The 16613-nt window shown below is 32.9% G+C and overlaps 1 protein-coding gene across 4 annotated transcripts in view; it reads left to right on the forward strand.

Moving 5' to 3' along the window:
* ATP7 (copper-transporting ATPase 1) overlaps nt 1-16613 on the forward strand; it is a 101727-nt gene that overhangs the window by 48803 nt on the left and 36311 nt on the right. For all 4 annotated transcript variants that reach the window (XM_072525514.1, XM_072525513.1, XM_072525516.1 and 1 more), the window contains 2 exons: nt 8001-8217; nt 13058-13256. In XM_072525514.1, coding sequence (XP_072381615.1) covers nt 8001-8217; nt 13058-13256 — 416 coding nt within the window. The remainder of the gene's footprint in view (nt 1-8000; nt 8218-13057; nt 13257-16613) is intronic.

Consider the following 16613-nt stretch of genomic DNA (forward strand, 5'->3'; position numbering starts at 1 on the left):
TCCTCCATTATTACCTCTTGTTATGAGTGTTCTTCTTTGTCTGGTGTTGCCTGTAAGTTCTTTCATTGTTTTTATGTAAGCTTGAGGTGTCATGTTTGTTGCTGAGTTCTTCCAGTTCCTGGCATTCTTTGTTCATCCATTCCTCCTTAGCCTTTCTGATTTCATATTTGATTTTATTCTTGATGGTTTTATATTTATTTTCATCTTTATTTTTGTATTTTCTTTTTTCAGTTATTAGCTCAACTATTTCCGGTGTCATCTAGTCTTTTTTAGTGGTTTTCTCTTCTTCGTCTGGGACCTCTTTTCCCGCTATTAGTATAGCTTTTTTCATAGCTGCCCATTCAACGCTTCCTTCAGTTAATTTATTTATCTCTGCGTTTAGTTGCTGTTGGCAGTTGTCGTCTTTTAGGTTTTTGATGTTTATTTTGGTGGTTTTAACTTTTTTCTCCGGTTTTCTGAGTTTAATGTTGACGTTTGCTAGTAATAGATTATGGTCCGTATCTGTATCTGCATGCGTATCATTTAAACTATTGCATACAAGAATTTATTATCAAGCAGCTATGGGATTATAGCATTAAAAGCATAAAGATTGATAATTGTCGGCGCCTTTTATATGGAATTTAACCTATTTAATATAGTCATTTAGATAAAATTTGTTATTGAAATTCATCGTCAATTCAACACTTAATAAATACACAATATATATAAACAAAATATTTAAATTATAACTCTCGCAAATGGTCTCATTATAAATTAACAAATTAAGAAACTAAATTTCATATCTTAAAAAAAAAAGATTTTACATTTAAAAAAAAAACGGGTGTGGCAGTCCCATCGAGCAAAAAGACAAAAGAGGGAATCTAATCGTTATGAAAAGGCGACCAAAAAAGTGGCCTCTGATGGCGGACATATCCGGAAATGCGAATGCGCCAAATTTAAATTTTCCGACACTTATTAACAGTAGCTATAAAATAGTTTTCAGAATGTGTCTTAGACGAGAAAATTTTAATTAAATATTAACGATAACAGTCTAAAATGTGAAACAATTGTTAAAAAACTTCAATATAAATAAGATTTCATGTGACAGTTGGGACAAATAATAACATAACCCAACTAAATTTGATTTCTTAAACAAGGAAAGACTCTCTTTCCTTGTTTAATTTGGCCTCTCAAGATGGCACTTCCTGTCTAACAATATTTTTGCCCCCACTACCTTTACATTCCCTCTTTTGTCTTTTTGCTCGATGGGCAGTCCAGTGGGACTGCCGGTAGAGGTTATACTTCTATACACGCGTTCGCCGTTACAAATTTATATGGGAGTCAATCTGCACAATCATTACATATTTAATGCTATAGGTAAGAGAGAGCAGAAAGAGAAAAAGAATTAGGTATATAGGTATATGGTGAATCGTTTGCTGTATATAAACATTTGACCTGTAATAGGAGTATAGTAAATGAAGGATTGTATCAATATTTTAATGAAAATATATATTTTTATTTTCATATATGTATAAAAGGAGTTAAATGCAAAAAAAAATTTTTACACATACTCTGCAGTAAAATTCATTGTTTATTTTGTTATTAATATAAAAATTACAATACAATACACTGCAACATAATTCAATATAATATTACAATACAAATTAAAATGCAATATTTATAAGTATTTAAAACTGCCAATATACATAACTTACTTTACGAAGATAAAAATAAAAAACCAACAACTCGAATTATATTGTAAATTTTCATTTTATTTTAAAATTTAGCATTTTTGCGTATATTACATATATTTAATAACATTAACGTGAGGTTTTTAAATATTTCAAAAATAAAAAAGGAAATTCATATTGGGATTCGAACTCAGGTACACCAGCGTATGAACCAAACACGTAAAAAATATGCCAATTAGACATGATACTAACGGATTTTAAAATTGACAGTTGTCTGTCATACAGTGATTATTTTGAAATACAAAAGCCTTAAATAATTATGAACATTTAATAAATAATACAAAACATATCACATGAATAATAATATTAATATAATATATTATATTATATATAATATGTTTTATATATATATATATATATATATATATAATATATATATATATATATATATATATATATATATAATATATATATATATATATATATATATATATATATAATATATTTATAATATTAAATATATATACAAAAGGAACATTTTTATTCTCTAGAGAGGAAGAGAGAGAAAATATATCTTATGACTCTCTCTTACTCATTATCTTACATGTAATGGTTTCACAGATTCACTCCCGTGCAAATTTCCAACGCCGACCGTTCGTATAGAAGTATAACTTCAAAAAAAAGATTTTATTTATTTTTTTAAATATGGACGTTTGTTTTCAAACCACTTTAATTGAAAAATTAAGATAAATAATAATAATTATTTTCTATGTCTATCCTGTTTCTAGATATAAATTGTATACCGGAAAATATGAAAAATTCTTAAAAAAGAAGAAACGAAATATAATGGGTTTCAGTATTTTATTTTATTGTCAAATAAGAGTTTGGATCTGCTCTGTATATGTGGATTTAGTTGTAAGGATTAGGTTATGGATTATAAAATAAATATTTTTCTTAGTGTGGCTTATTATTTAAGGACGATGAACGTGGCGATTATCCAGGACCATTTTACTCTCTCTCTCCATTAGTTCTAAAGAGTTTTCGTTTCTACGATTTTCTTTAAATTCATCTTTATTCCGTATATCATCCATGTCTCAGCTATATATTCTCTCATATTATCTAAATCACTTACTTATCTAAAATTACAACTGTAGTAACATAGTAACGCAAAGTATTGACATTTTCTCCATTTATTATGATGCCTTCCATTCGTTCAAATATAACTTCTTGGTAACAATAAAACACTGAAAACTTTGTTTTCAAAATTTCCACAAAATTTATTTTAAATTCTTATCACTACAGCTGTTTCGGCTAATTGCCTTTCTCAAGTGATCTGTTTTTGGTATGGGTTTACACTTTATAGTCTCTAATGAAATAGGTTGAGGAGGGGAGAACTGTTTGTCTCAAGCTGGTCATTCAGAATTATATCTGTGTTTTTTAATTTGTTGATTTCCATAGATTCTAACAAAGATAGCTTAAGGCCTTTATTTTGAATGTGTAGAATTTTAAATTCGTCATTAAAAGAATGATTATGATCTAGAAGGTGGAGTGCGTATGTAGAATCTGTTTTTCTATTATTGAAAGCCCTTTTATGTTCTGCTATTCGTTTATTAAAATTTCTACCTGTTTGACCAATGTAAGTTTTTGGGCAGTCGCCACATTTAAGTTGGTACACACCACTGTGTAAGTGTTTTTTATGTTGGCTCTTGTTGTTTTTAATATATTTGCCTAGGTTGTTATTTGTTCTGAAAGCTGGTGTTATTCCTTTCTTTTTTATATGTTTGGCTATTTTTGTTGATATTTTGCCTGTATATGTAATCGAGCAGAAGGTACTGGGTTTTTTCTCTGGTGGTGGAAATACTAAGTTCAGGGCTTTCTTGTGTAGTTTTTGATTTAACATTTTATTAATTGTTTGTTCGTTGTATCCATTGTTTACTGCTATTTGCTTAATGATATTTAATTCTGTCTCAAAATTGTATTTTGACATCGGAATTGCTGTTAATCTATGTTACATACTATGACAGGCTGCCAGTTTATGTTGTGTGGGATGGGATGATGAATTGTGAATAGTCGTGTCAGTATGGGTAGGTTTATGAAATATGGAGAAGTCATGTTTGTTTTTAAGTCTGGTAATTTTTAAATCTAAAAAATGTATGGATTGATTTTGTTCTGTTTCTATTGTAAATTCAATATGACTATGAAGAGAATTAATATACGATAAAAATTGGTCGAGTTGCCTGTTAGTTCCTGTGAAACATACCTCCTGTGAAAACAAAGTTTTCAGTGTTTTATTGTTACATAAAATGAATTTCCATCAAGTAACGGTCGAATCCATCAATTATAACTTCTTGGAATAAGGCTAAACCAACTAGCCTGTATCCCGTGGAAAATTTCTCGATCTCGTGTTCCAATTTCTCTATTGCTAGTTTTTCCCAAGCAATTCTATGCCCCCAACCATTCCTGTTCCTTCCAACCACATATACTCCGTTTTCGACCTGCTAACGTTTAGTTCTCTCCCTTCGATAGCCTTTCTCCAACATATCTTTACTTTCCTCCACTAAAACGATATCATCTGCAAAGAGCATTGATCAATGAGTCCCCTTCCTTTACTTCTTTGTCAGTACAAAGTAGTGATTCAAGTGGTGATAATACAAGTGGTAATGATACAAGTAGTGATTCAGTGAAGAAGCCGTGAAGCAAACCGATCGTCACTAGAAAACTTTTGGTCAATCCGACACAAGTTCTTACTTTGATGTATGCCCTCGCACTATTGAATCTAATTTTATAATGTAGAATATTTCTTTAAAATGTTATAATTTTTATTTTTGTGTCCCACCAAAAAAACTTAAAAAAAAATCAAAAGAATAACTTTTGTCTTAAAGTTACCCAAATTATCAACAAAAAATGGATTCGAAGTCAAAACAGCAATTTTTTATAATTTTTTTAAAAATAGTTTTTCCGTGGAAAAACCGGCCTATATACTACAATCATTACTATCTATATTTTAAACCATCACATAGAATTCAATACATTACCAAACATAATATGTGGGATAACGCCTAGCATTCTAAGCATAATAATAAAGATTGATAATTTTCGCCGTTTTTTGTATCTAATTTAATATTTAATTTATTCATTTAGATAAAATTTGTTATTGAAAAACTCCAACACTGAATAAACACAGATCATATAAAAATAATATTTAAACTATTATTGTCAAAAAGTTCCTATTTTCTTCTTCTTCTTTTTATGTAGACATAACTCTGTCGGTTTTTCAATGTGCCTCCAGTAAGTTGTCGTTCCATCGTTTTCGTGGTCTTCCTGCTGATCGTCTTCCTATTGGGGAACTGTCTTTACTACTCTATTGTCAGTTCTTGATGTTCTCCACCTTGCATCTACGTCGTATATCTGTACTTCTAGCTCTGTCCCATCCTGTCTTGCCATTAATTTTCAAGTGTTTTCATCTCTGCTGTTTCTAACATCCTTTTTGTCCTTTCTTTGTCAGGTCGTGTTTCTGCCGCGTATGGTCTGATGTCTGTGATTTAGTACTTATTATAAGGCTGTAGTCTCTTTAATGAGTATTTTATGATATTTTGTAGATATAGACCGACGAAATTCAAAAGAAAGTGTAGTTTACATATTGCCAATTATAAATATAATGGGTATTTGATTAAGAGGTTTCTACTTTTAAATATAAAATAAAACAAAGGGTGTGTAAGATATCATCGAAATTTTTCATTCATTTGAAAGGCCTTTCGATACAATACCGGAAAAACCGACTCTATTCCCCGGAGGAGACGTACTTCCAACACATATGGACTATTCTGCATAACCTAGAAATACTGTATGAAGTACAATCCGTATCAATAGGAAGTGAAAACCACAACCCAATCATACTATCTATAGAGGAGTGAGATCAAAATCCACTCCACGTATATCAAAAAAAGAAAATAAACTAGCAAGTGGCAAACGTTCAAAACGACAGTCAAAGAAAACATTGACATAATTCCAACAATTAACTCTGACAATCAACTGGAAGAAAAAGTAGAAGAATTGGAAAAGTGTATACTAAATGCAGTTGAAAGAAGCACAGTAACTAAAGAAAAACCAACTATAAAAGAAAAATTTCAATAGATAAGCAACGGCTAAGTGAAAAAAATAGGGTGCAAAAAAGAGAAAATATAACTAGAAATCCAGAAGTAAGAAAAGAAGCAAACCAACTAAACAGGGAGGTGAGAAACAGCTACAAAACCTCTTCTTCTTTATATCTAGAGATGACTCTGTCTGTTTTTCAATGTGCCTCCAGTAAGTTGTCGTTCCATCGTTTTCGTGGTCTTTCTACTGATCGTCTTCCTATTGGGGAACCGTCTCTTGCGGTCTTTACTACTCTATTTTTTGTCATTCGGCTTATTTATATGATGATTAGATTTCTACTCTTCTATTTCTTACCTAGTTTTTGATGTTCTCCACCTTGCATATACGTCGTATATCTATACTTCTAGCTCTGTCCCATAGTGTCTTACCATTAATTTTTCTAAGCGTTTTCATCTCTGCTGTTTCTAACATCCTTTTTGTCCTCTCTATGTCAGGTCGTGTTTCTACCGCGTATGTCATTATTGGTCTGATGACTGTTTTGTAAATTCTGCCTTTCATTCCTTTCCTCGATATTTTTATTTCTCTAGATTGTTTCATTCAGGCATCTTGCGGCTCTGTTTGTTCTGTTCACTTGATCTTCCACTTCAGTTTCGAGCTTTCCGTAGCTAGATAATGTGATGCCTAGATATTTAAACTCCATCACTTGTTCTATTATCTGACCTTCCAGCTTTAATTTACATCTTAGTAAATTTGCTGTTGTAACCATGCGTTTTGTCTTTTTTGGTGAAATTAACATGTTAAATTTACTGGCGGTTATATTAAATTGGTGCAGCATATGTTGTAAATCGTCTTCACTTTGAGAGAGTAGTATTGTGTCGTCTGCATAACAGATTATTTTAAGTTGTTTTCCTCCCATTTGGTATCCTTTTTTAGTTTTACTTTTTTTATTGTTTCATCCAAAATCAGGTTGAACAATAGAGGACTTAAGAAAGTTCTTATTTTGAATTAATAAATCAAGATTATAACATCAACTACTCTCTCTTTTGTGCCCTTTCTCTTAGCATACATCAATTCATCGTTATTAAATCACTCTCCACATCATCCAACCACCTGGTTCTAGGTCTTCTAATCTTTCGTTTGCTTGTTACAAATGTACGTTTTCCTAGTTAATTTCGTGTCTTATCACCTCTGAACATATCTATACATCTTATAACCTCTGATTTTCTTCAAATCGTATATCATGTCATTCACATTTTCTTCACACACGTTTTTTCCAAATATCCTGAGCTCTTCATATTTTTTTGTCATATTTATGCGTAATGTTTATGAAGCTGATACATTCGCCAGTATGAATCAGGTCTTTCTGGTTTATAACTGTGTCAAATGATTTGAACAAAACAGCTTTCCTCGAAGAAAATTCTGAATGGTCGCATTAAGATCATCGACATCTATATTCTTTGCCACCAATATTCCTCGTTTAGTCAACTAATTATGGTTGTTGAACTGTTGACTTTACCATTTCCAATGTCTAACAACTCCTTTGAAAACACAATTGCACTTTGATCTTGTTGCAAAAACACCCACATGTTAGTTGTGAAGCATGTTTAGTTCGTCCGCAGCAATTGATCGGGGAATCATTAGCAGTTTGTTTGGTTTTCACGAATATCTTTCAAAGTTCTGTCCAGTGCATCCAATAACCCCTTCTGGGACATCCTACAAGTTACAGCTATTCCAGATGAGAAAGAAAAGAATCAGTGAATTAAAAAACAAAAAGTTTCTCCAACGGGGACTTAAACCCCGGTTCTTCACGTGCAACGTAAAAAAAGTAAATAGACGTGATGATAATCACGGTTTTAGCGATATCAATCCAAAGGAGTATATACAACTGCCTTTATGGGATAATAAAATTGTTGCTTCTATTATTTTCGTTACAATTTCGTCATATTTTCTTACATTTTAAACTTTCTTAAACTAATCTTCTACGGATTATTTCAAAGTTAAAATTAACCAAATCAATGCAGTCGTTCCCGAGATGTTAATAAAAAAATATAAAAAAATAAAATGACGTTTGTTAAATAGATTAAATTACTTAAATTTGCGTTAGAATCGATTTAGTGGTTTCGGATACTAGCGTAAACAAACATCGCGACACGAGATTTTTATATATAAAGACATATATTTGTACAAAAATTTAAAATATGATTTCCCACTTACACTACTTGTTTGTTGTTCCAGAGACATTTCAAATACTTTGGGATTCGTACCACTCCTCAGGCAAGTAGACAATGAAATTCCAACGTATTCGTCATGTGCTGGCGATTATTCATCTGATGATAAAAAACGAAAAGCAGAAGATCTGGTTAGAGTAAATATTATTGGCATGACTTGCATGTCATGCGTACGGAGTATAGAAGACACCGTTGGCAAACAACCAGGAATAATAGATATAAAAGTAAGTGTATATACGACATATACTCTATACTGTATTTTCATAGGCTACTAAAGTTCTTTTTTCAATGATAAAATAACTTGATTTGCGTATAGGATTTGATATAATGCTTTTATTTTAGATACTTATGGACTAGTTTATTCAAACATTATGTCGGTGTACGTTGCATCTATAGATTTGGAAAATTGTTCAGCTCTAGACTGAATCATTTTGTTTTGAACAATTATTTTTAATATATTAGGTGTAAAAAATAAGTTCCAACATTCCAGTATGGCAATTGCATTCTCAGCATAGGTTCTAACACCAGGAAGTGCAGTGATGTGCATGATGATGATGACGTCTTGTTTTGACATTTCTTTTAGTGTGATATTTCTTCCAATCTTCCATTTTCTTCTATTCTATTTCATCTCTAATTCTTCATTTTCTAACGTTTCTCAATCTTCCTCATTATCGGTATTTTCCAACCTCTGCTCATAATTATCATATTAAAAGTCGGATTCTTCATCAATTTTTTTTAATTGGAGGTTATCTGCTTTAACTTCTTAAAAATTCAAAAAAAGACGTTCCGACTCCTTTTCATAATTCATCAGAAGGATGCTAATTTTCCATTTGAGAAATGTTAAATACTGTAGATAACCTTAGAATTTTTATTCGAAGGAAATGGGTCTACTGTATAAAACATTTACACAACTACTTGCAAAAAAAAATCAAAACAGCTCGGGTCTGACCGACTGGGCACGGGTTCCTTGAAATGGGAACCCTCTTTAGTAGTGGTACTTTACATGTTTCGTGAACGCATTACAAAACTCGAATACAGCATATCTTGCTATATTTTTACATGTTATTTACACCAAATGTAATATTACCGAAGAATTGTGTTCACTGATTCCAATGCAAGGGACTACAACCGGCAAAGACCTGTACGATGAACTAAAGTCTGTGTTGGAACATGTTTCAATTTTATTAGAAAATACACTACCGAGCATAAAATTAGGGTCACCCCGTAATTTGAATTTATTTTAGAAAATATTATTCTGTTTTAACTATTTTCGGTTGTAACATAGTTTACTAACGGATTGCTTAAAGAAAACAACGTTTTTGTCGTTTAAAGTTTGTTAAAAATAATGGAAATGAATTTTCCTTTAATATACTAGATATTGAAAAGGGACAATTTTAATTTGATGTGCTTTTTGTTGAAAAAAAAAAGAAATTTTAAGAACTTCAGTAGCGAGTATTCCCTCCGCTGGCAGTGATAACATCTTGCAAACGACGAGGCATACTTTGGATCAGATTTTGGATCACATTCTGCGGAAGATTATTCCATTCTTGCACCAATATGTCGCGAAGCTCTCTCGAATTTCTGGGGGCCGGCACATGACTCCGTAAACGTCTCTTCATCTCATCCCAAACATGTTCTATGGGATTGATATCTGGACTGCGAGCAGGCCAAACAAATCGTGTGATTTGAACCTCGTCAGAATACTCAGTAACTATCCTAGCAGTGTGGGGCCGTGCATTATCATCCATAAATGTTGCGTCGTCTCCAAGAATAACCATAAACGGTAAAACATGGTCTTCCAGAATCTGTGTCAGGTACCTATGCGCTGTCAATGTCCCATTCTCGATAAAGACTAACTCCGTGTAAGCATCAAACGATATGCCTCCCCATGCCATAACTGACCCTCCACCAAATGGAAGACGCTCGGCAACACATGTTTGAGCATATCTCTCGCCTGGACGTCGCCACACTCTTACACGTTTGTCTGAGCCCGTAAGACAGAATCTCGATTCATCGGAAAACAATACACGACTCCAATCCTGCATTGTCCAAGCCAAGAGTTCTCGTGCAAAATTCAATCTGGTAATTCGGTGTTCACGGGAAAGCGGCGGCCCAGTTACTCTAGTTCGAGAAGATAAACCAGCAGCATGAAGTCGTCTCCTAACTGTCCATTCACTTATGTTTACATTTCTCACTTCTTGCAGATGATTTCGAAGAGAAACTGCCGTGACCGTTCGGTTTCTCAAAGCACTAGAAACGACAAAGCGGTCATCTCTAGCTGTTGTAAACCTGCCTCGACCTGAACCAGGTCTTCGAGTAAGCAGACCGGTCTCTTCGTACCGTTGCCATACTCGTTGCACACTCGAGAGACTTACACCAACGTTTCTCGCAGTTTCGCGCTGACCGTGACCATCTTCTAACGCCGCCACAATTCTTGCCGCCACAACAGAATTAATTGGTATTTAATAATAATTTTTTGGCCTCGGGTTTGTAAAGGTTCTCTATGGAAAGCCTTTAAATTGTCATCTGGTATAGACATAAACAAGATTTCAAAATATATTTGAATCTTACAAAACAATTATCATGTTAATTGAATTAACATTCTATTATTCGAATTTATTTAAAAATTTCCGTACAAGATTTTGAAAGTGTTGATCTTATTAACATCGTTTTTTTGTAACCTTTCACAGATTAACCGTTTAATCTCATTTTATTGAGTGTCTTATCTTAGAAATTATTACATAATTGTCTAAGAACCATCAAAAATAAATAATAAAAAAATGTTTATGTAAACACCATATCTACTTGTCAAGATGACAAACGATATATTTAATTTCAATGTGTACTACTGAATTACAAACATTGATTTATTTAATACAACTCTTGATAATTGTTGAATTTGATACATAATCTTATTTTTAAATTATGTTGTGTCACTTCATGACTAAATTAGTACATTGAAAAGTTACATTAAGATAAAATTTTTGAGATGAAGCAATTTCATTTTTGTGTGTGTGTGTGTGTGTGTGTGTGTGTGTGTGTGTGTGTGTGTGTATTATGTGGGGGGGGGGGGTTAGTGCTTAAATTTAAGTTTGTGGTGTTGCCACCGTTGTCCCTCGGAAGGGGGGCAAAAGGTTTTCACGCTGTATTTCGTAAATTAGCAACTCTACAGAACCTTTTATAAAGTATTATTACCAGAAATTGCCAGAAGAATAAGGTTAGCATGGGCAGGATTTGGAAAACTGAGTTGGATCTTGAAAAGCACTAAAATAGAACAATATTTGAAAACCAGAATTTACGATCAGTGTATTCTCTCTATACTCACGTATGGTTCACAGACGTGGACACTCACCAAGTCTACTACGGATAAAATAGAAAAAGCACAAAGAGTGATGGAAAGATCAATGCTCGGGGTGAGACTTATAGACAAAAAAAACAAACAAATGGATTAGAAGCAAAACCAAAGTAAAAGACGCAGGAGCAAAATAGAAAACACTGGATTGATTTGGGGGAGGCCTATGTCCAAAGTTGGATTACTTAAGGCTGAAGAAGACAGAAATTTTTTATAAAGTATTATTTGTAGCAAATTAAATTTACTACAACTTTATTTGTATTACTTTTTATCGGAAAACTGAAAATAAACAATTTATAAACAAAAATAACTAAAAATTTTTCAACAAATTTTCTTTTCGGCCTTATAACTTGTTTTCTGGGCATTTTAAAATAAAATGACAGCAGAGCAATATTATAGAGGGTTTTTCATAGAGTAATTTTCACTACATATTTGTTTAATTTCATTAATTTCTCTGGATTTTACATAGATTTTTAAACCTTATATAGTTTTTTTTGGAGACCAAAATTTTAATCCCATCCCCCTTCATTTATTTTTCCAGTGGTAATTTCTCAGAAGCCATTGAAGAAAGAGAAATTTTTTTTTATGAACGCTTTTGGCTTTTCCAACGTCATTGCAGTAATTGGGTTCACCTTGGACTAGAACATTTTTGTCTTTTTTGTAAAAAATAAACCACTTTGACTTATTAAATTCAAAATGCCATGAACTAGGCAGCTTAATAATTCGTTTTATTTGTGTTCTCCAATCAAACACATCCCAATCTATACCGATTTTTCGTACAATGGAATGCTTTCTGATTAAATCGTCGTAGCCACCAATTTCCACAATAACAGGCATTTTTTTTAATGTTTTTTTCTATGAGACCGAAGATGCGATTACGCGGAATAGGGAAATGACCGACAATCGGAAAAATTAATTAAATTTGTTTAATATGTTCGGCGATTCTTCTAGAAGCCAGTAAGCCAATATTGTTATTATATTCGTATTTTTGTTTTGTCCGCCGCAACCATCAGCGAACAAACGTACTGTTTCTGTCCTGACATCAAAATCAAAATTCCGTATTGTATTAGAATATTTTCGAGAGTCAATTTCTGTGCACACGTAAGAAAACACATTTGTTGTTCTTAGTTTATCAGTAGAAGTTCCAGTAACAACAACAGCTGAAATTTGCTGCTTGATCAGGCAGTCTAAGCAGTGCCAAGTTTTTTTGGCCGTCGATGAAAAGTAAGTGAGTTTTATTGATTAGAATAGGCTTCCCTGATAAGTTTGCACAAAATTTTGTGAGACTCATTCTAGCAAATAATTCTTTCTCAGAGCGCCTTTTAAAAATCCCCGCGACCGTCACAATATCGCCTATTGCCATGAAATACTCAGATACATGTAACAAGTGGGACAAAACTTAAACTTTCTGAATGTAATCTACTGAAAAAAAAAACCTAAGTGGAGAAACATCTTAGATTAGGCCAAAAATGATAACGGTTTGTCCATGATTTCTATTTAGGTAATAATGAAGGTGATGATAATTACTATTTCTGCAGAATCATTTAAAATTCGCTTTCGATAATGAACTTGTTGTTTAAACATTCCGATTTAGTGATAAAATTAGTAATTTGCAAAACTAGTCTTTAATCCGTAATTTATATATGAATATGTCTCGATTAATTATTTTTTATAACTCGTGTAAGTATTCACTAACATTTGATTTTTCTTAGGTAAATCTACAAGAACATTACGGTTTAATAAAATACAATACCAAGATTCTTACACCACAATCAGTATGCGACTATATAGACGAAATGGGCTTCGAAGCATCACTTCCACTTTTGGAAAAACAACAAAAAGAGGATAAACATTCTTGTATTGTGGAAATCAAGGGTATGACATGTAATTCATGCGTACAAAGTATAGAAGGTATGATTTAATTTAAAATAATATATGTAAATTGAGCTTTTCTTTATTTACTTTTCTTAAATAGTATAGTAACCGGCAAAAAAGGCTCTATTCTGAAATATTTCACATACACTTCTAAATATCTTATATATTTTATATTTATTTAGTAATTTGATATAATACTTGATTTGTCTTTTCATCATCGTCCAGCCTCAAGAGTCCACTGCTGAACATAGGCATCTTCCTCATGTTTCCAACCCCGTCTATCTTGCGCCGCTTTTATCCAGTTTTTATTGAGTCTTCTTAAATCGTCAGTCCATCTTGTAGGTGGTCGACCGACGCTTCTCTTGTCTTCCCTTGGCCTCCATTCCAATAACCTCTTTGTCCATCGCCCATCTGTCATTCTGGCTATGTGTCCTGCCCATCTCCATTTTAGTCTGGCTATCTTCTCGATGATGTCAGTCACTCCGGTTCTTCTCCTGATGTCTCCGTTGGTTATTCTGTCTCGCAGAGTTATTCCTAACATGGACCGCTCCATTCTTCTCTGCGTGACTCTCAGTTTGGTAGCTGCTGCTTTTGTTAAGGTAAGTGTTTCTGCTCCGTACGTCAAGACTGGGAGGACGCACTGATCAAATACCTTTCTCTTTAGGCATGTGGGCAGCTCACTTTTAAAAGTTTCTCTCAGTTTTCCAAATGCTGCCCACCCAAGGCCGATTCTTCTCTTCAGTTCATGAGTCTGGTTATCCCTGCCAATTATAATTTCATGTCCCAGGTATTTATATCTATCTACGAGTTCTATTTCTTTCCCACCAATACTGATGTTCTGGTTGGGTACCAAATGTCTTTTATTAGTTTTGAAATGTATCATGTCCGATAGCTTCTATGTATCCACTGTTCATTTTCCTTGTATTCATCACGCTTTTTCGTCCTAATGCTATGAATTCCGGCACCTATTTCCCACCTATATGTGTTCAAGGCATTGTTTTTGTTAGTTCTCTTCTATTCGTAGTATCGAGGAATTTTTTGAGGACAGTTGCGCCAATTGATAGCTTTGTTATTATGGAAATTTTATAATTAGTATTTTAATGTATTTTGTACTTTGTTTGTACTGTCTCATGTTGTGTTTTATAAATGTTGAAATAAATGTGTTATAAATGTGTAAACTTTTTTTTTATGACAATAAATTTTTCTCTCCCTTTCTCTATATTCATCGCTTGTTCTATTTCATCGTTCTCCGTGGTTCCTTCTTAGTTCTATAGGTATCCATGTAAATGTTCTGTGCGGCCACCTTCGTCCGTCCGCATCAAATATCCAACCACTTCTCAGTATTCGTTTAATACTGTATGCTGAGCATCCATTTTGTCTCTGATATTCTTGTTTGTCACTCTATCTCGTCTAGTAATTCTAGCATTTAGTTCTTATTCCGTCAAGTCCATCTCTATAGTGTTAATTTTTCTTTTTATTTCAGTATTCGTTGTCTAAACTTCACATCTGCACTACAAGATCGATTCAACAATACTCTTTCCAATTCTTCTATATGTTTAACTTCTTTTCTTATGTCTTTAACCCACCATACTTTATTCAAACAGCCAATTAATTTCTTACTTTGCTCTACTCTTATTTTTATCGCTGCCTAGGACAGGAATATTAATAAAACAATTAAAATATTTAAAATTACTAAAAATGTCGTTTTTTTTCCTTGCTTATAACTTTAAAACGATTAATTTTGTAGCAAACTACTGAAGATGGAATATTTATTCTTAAAATTTTCTGTAATTTATCCCGAAAGGGTCCTTTTAAATAAATATACCTTTTATAAAGGATTTTTTAATAAAAATTGTTTTTAATTATTCTGTTGTATAATCTTCTAATTTGGTACATATAGACCCATAATTGGAAGTATAATCTTTTTTCCCTTGATTCAATTGTTTCCTTACTAAAGTTGGATACTTCTTTTTCTTCAGGTTCCTTCTCCTATCGGAGGTTGGAAATCATCATCGCTATTTTAATTTTATTGGCCGCGCTTCTGAATAATTCTAATGAGCTGCAACCGAACCACTCTCTCAAATTTCTTACCCAGGATATTTTGCGTCGTCCTGGGTTTCTCTTCCTTTGTATCTTCCGTTGCATAATTAATCTAAGTAATACGTACTTCTCGCCCCTCATTATATGACCCAGATATTAAATCTTTCTAATTTTAACAGTTTTTATGACTTCACATTCTTTCTTCATTCTTTGTAACACCTCTATATTAGTTGCTTTTTCAGTCCACGTTATTCTGTGGATTCTCCTGTAGCACCACATCTCAAAGGAGTTTAATTTTTTGATTTCAGACTGTTTTATTGTCCACGCTTCCATGCCGTATAGTAAAGTAGAAAAAACGTAACAACGTAGCATTCTTGTGCGGATCTGTAGATTAAGGTTACGGTTGCAAAGTAAGTTCTTCAATTTTATGAACGTGTTTCTTGCCATTTCTATTCTAGATATGATTTCTTTTGTTTGATCTCCATCTTCGGTTAGCTACGTTCCTAAATATTTATATGTTGTTACTCTTTCGATCGTTGTATTATTGATGACCAGCTTATCTACATTTTGTGGTTTTTTTGAGAATATCATTGATTTCGTTGTCTTGAGATTCATTTGCAGTCCGTACCTTTCACATGCATTGTATACATGTTATATTATGTACTGTAGATCTTCCATGTCACTTGCAAATATGACCGTATCGTCCGCATATCCATTATTATTAATGCTATTTCCGTTGACCAAAATACCTTCCACAATATCCAATAAAGCTTCTTGAAATATCACTTCACTGTAGACGTTGAATAAGAGTGGTGAAAGTATGCACCCTTGTCGAACTCCTCTAAGTATACTTACTTCCTCTGTCAGTTCTCCGTCGACCCTTATTCTTGCTTTCTGATTTTGATACAGATTCGATATAATTTGTAGATCTCTACTATCTATGTTTTTTGTCTTAAGAATACTTAAAAGCTTTTCATGTTGAACTCTGTCAAAAGCTTTTTTCAAAGTCTATGAAGCAAGCATATATGTCCTGATTCATATCCAGACATCGTTGTGTCAGAACATTGACTCCGAATAATGCTTCTCTAGTTCCTAGACCCTTTCTAAAACCCATCTGTGAATCACTTATTTCTTGTTCTAATTTCATGTGGATTCTGTTATGTATGATTTTAAGGAAGGTTTTCAATGTGTGGCTCATTAATGCAATTGTCCGATAGTCATTGCAATCTTTACCATTTGTGATTTTTGTAATCGTTACAAAAGTTGAGAGAAGCCATTCTTTGGGTATGTGTCCCGTCTTGTATATGGAGTTAAAAAGCTCTACCAAGACATTAATATTATCTTCATCAATTA

The sequence above is a fragment of the Diabrotica undecimpunctata genome, chromosome 3 (genome assembly GCF_040954645.1).
Source record: "Diabrotica undecimpunctata isolate CICGRU chromosome 3, icDiaUnde3, whole genome shotgun sequence".
NCBI classification, from domain to species: domain Eukaryota; kingdom Metazoa; phylum Arthropoda; class Insecta; order Coleoptera; family Chrysomelidae; genus Diabrotica; species Diabrotica undecimpunctata.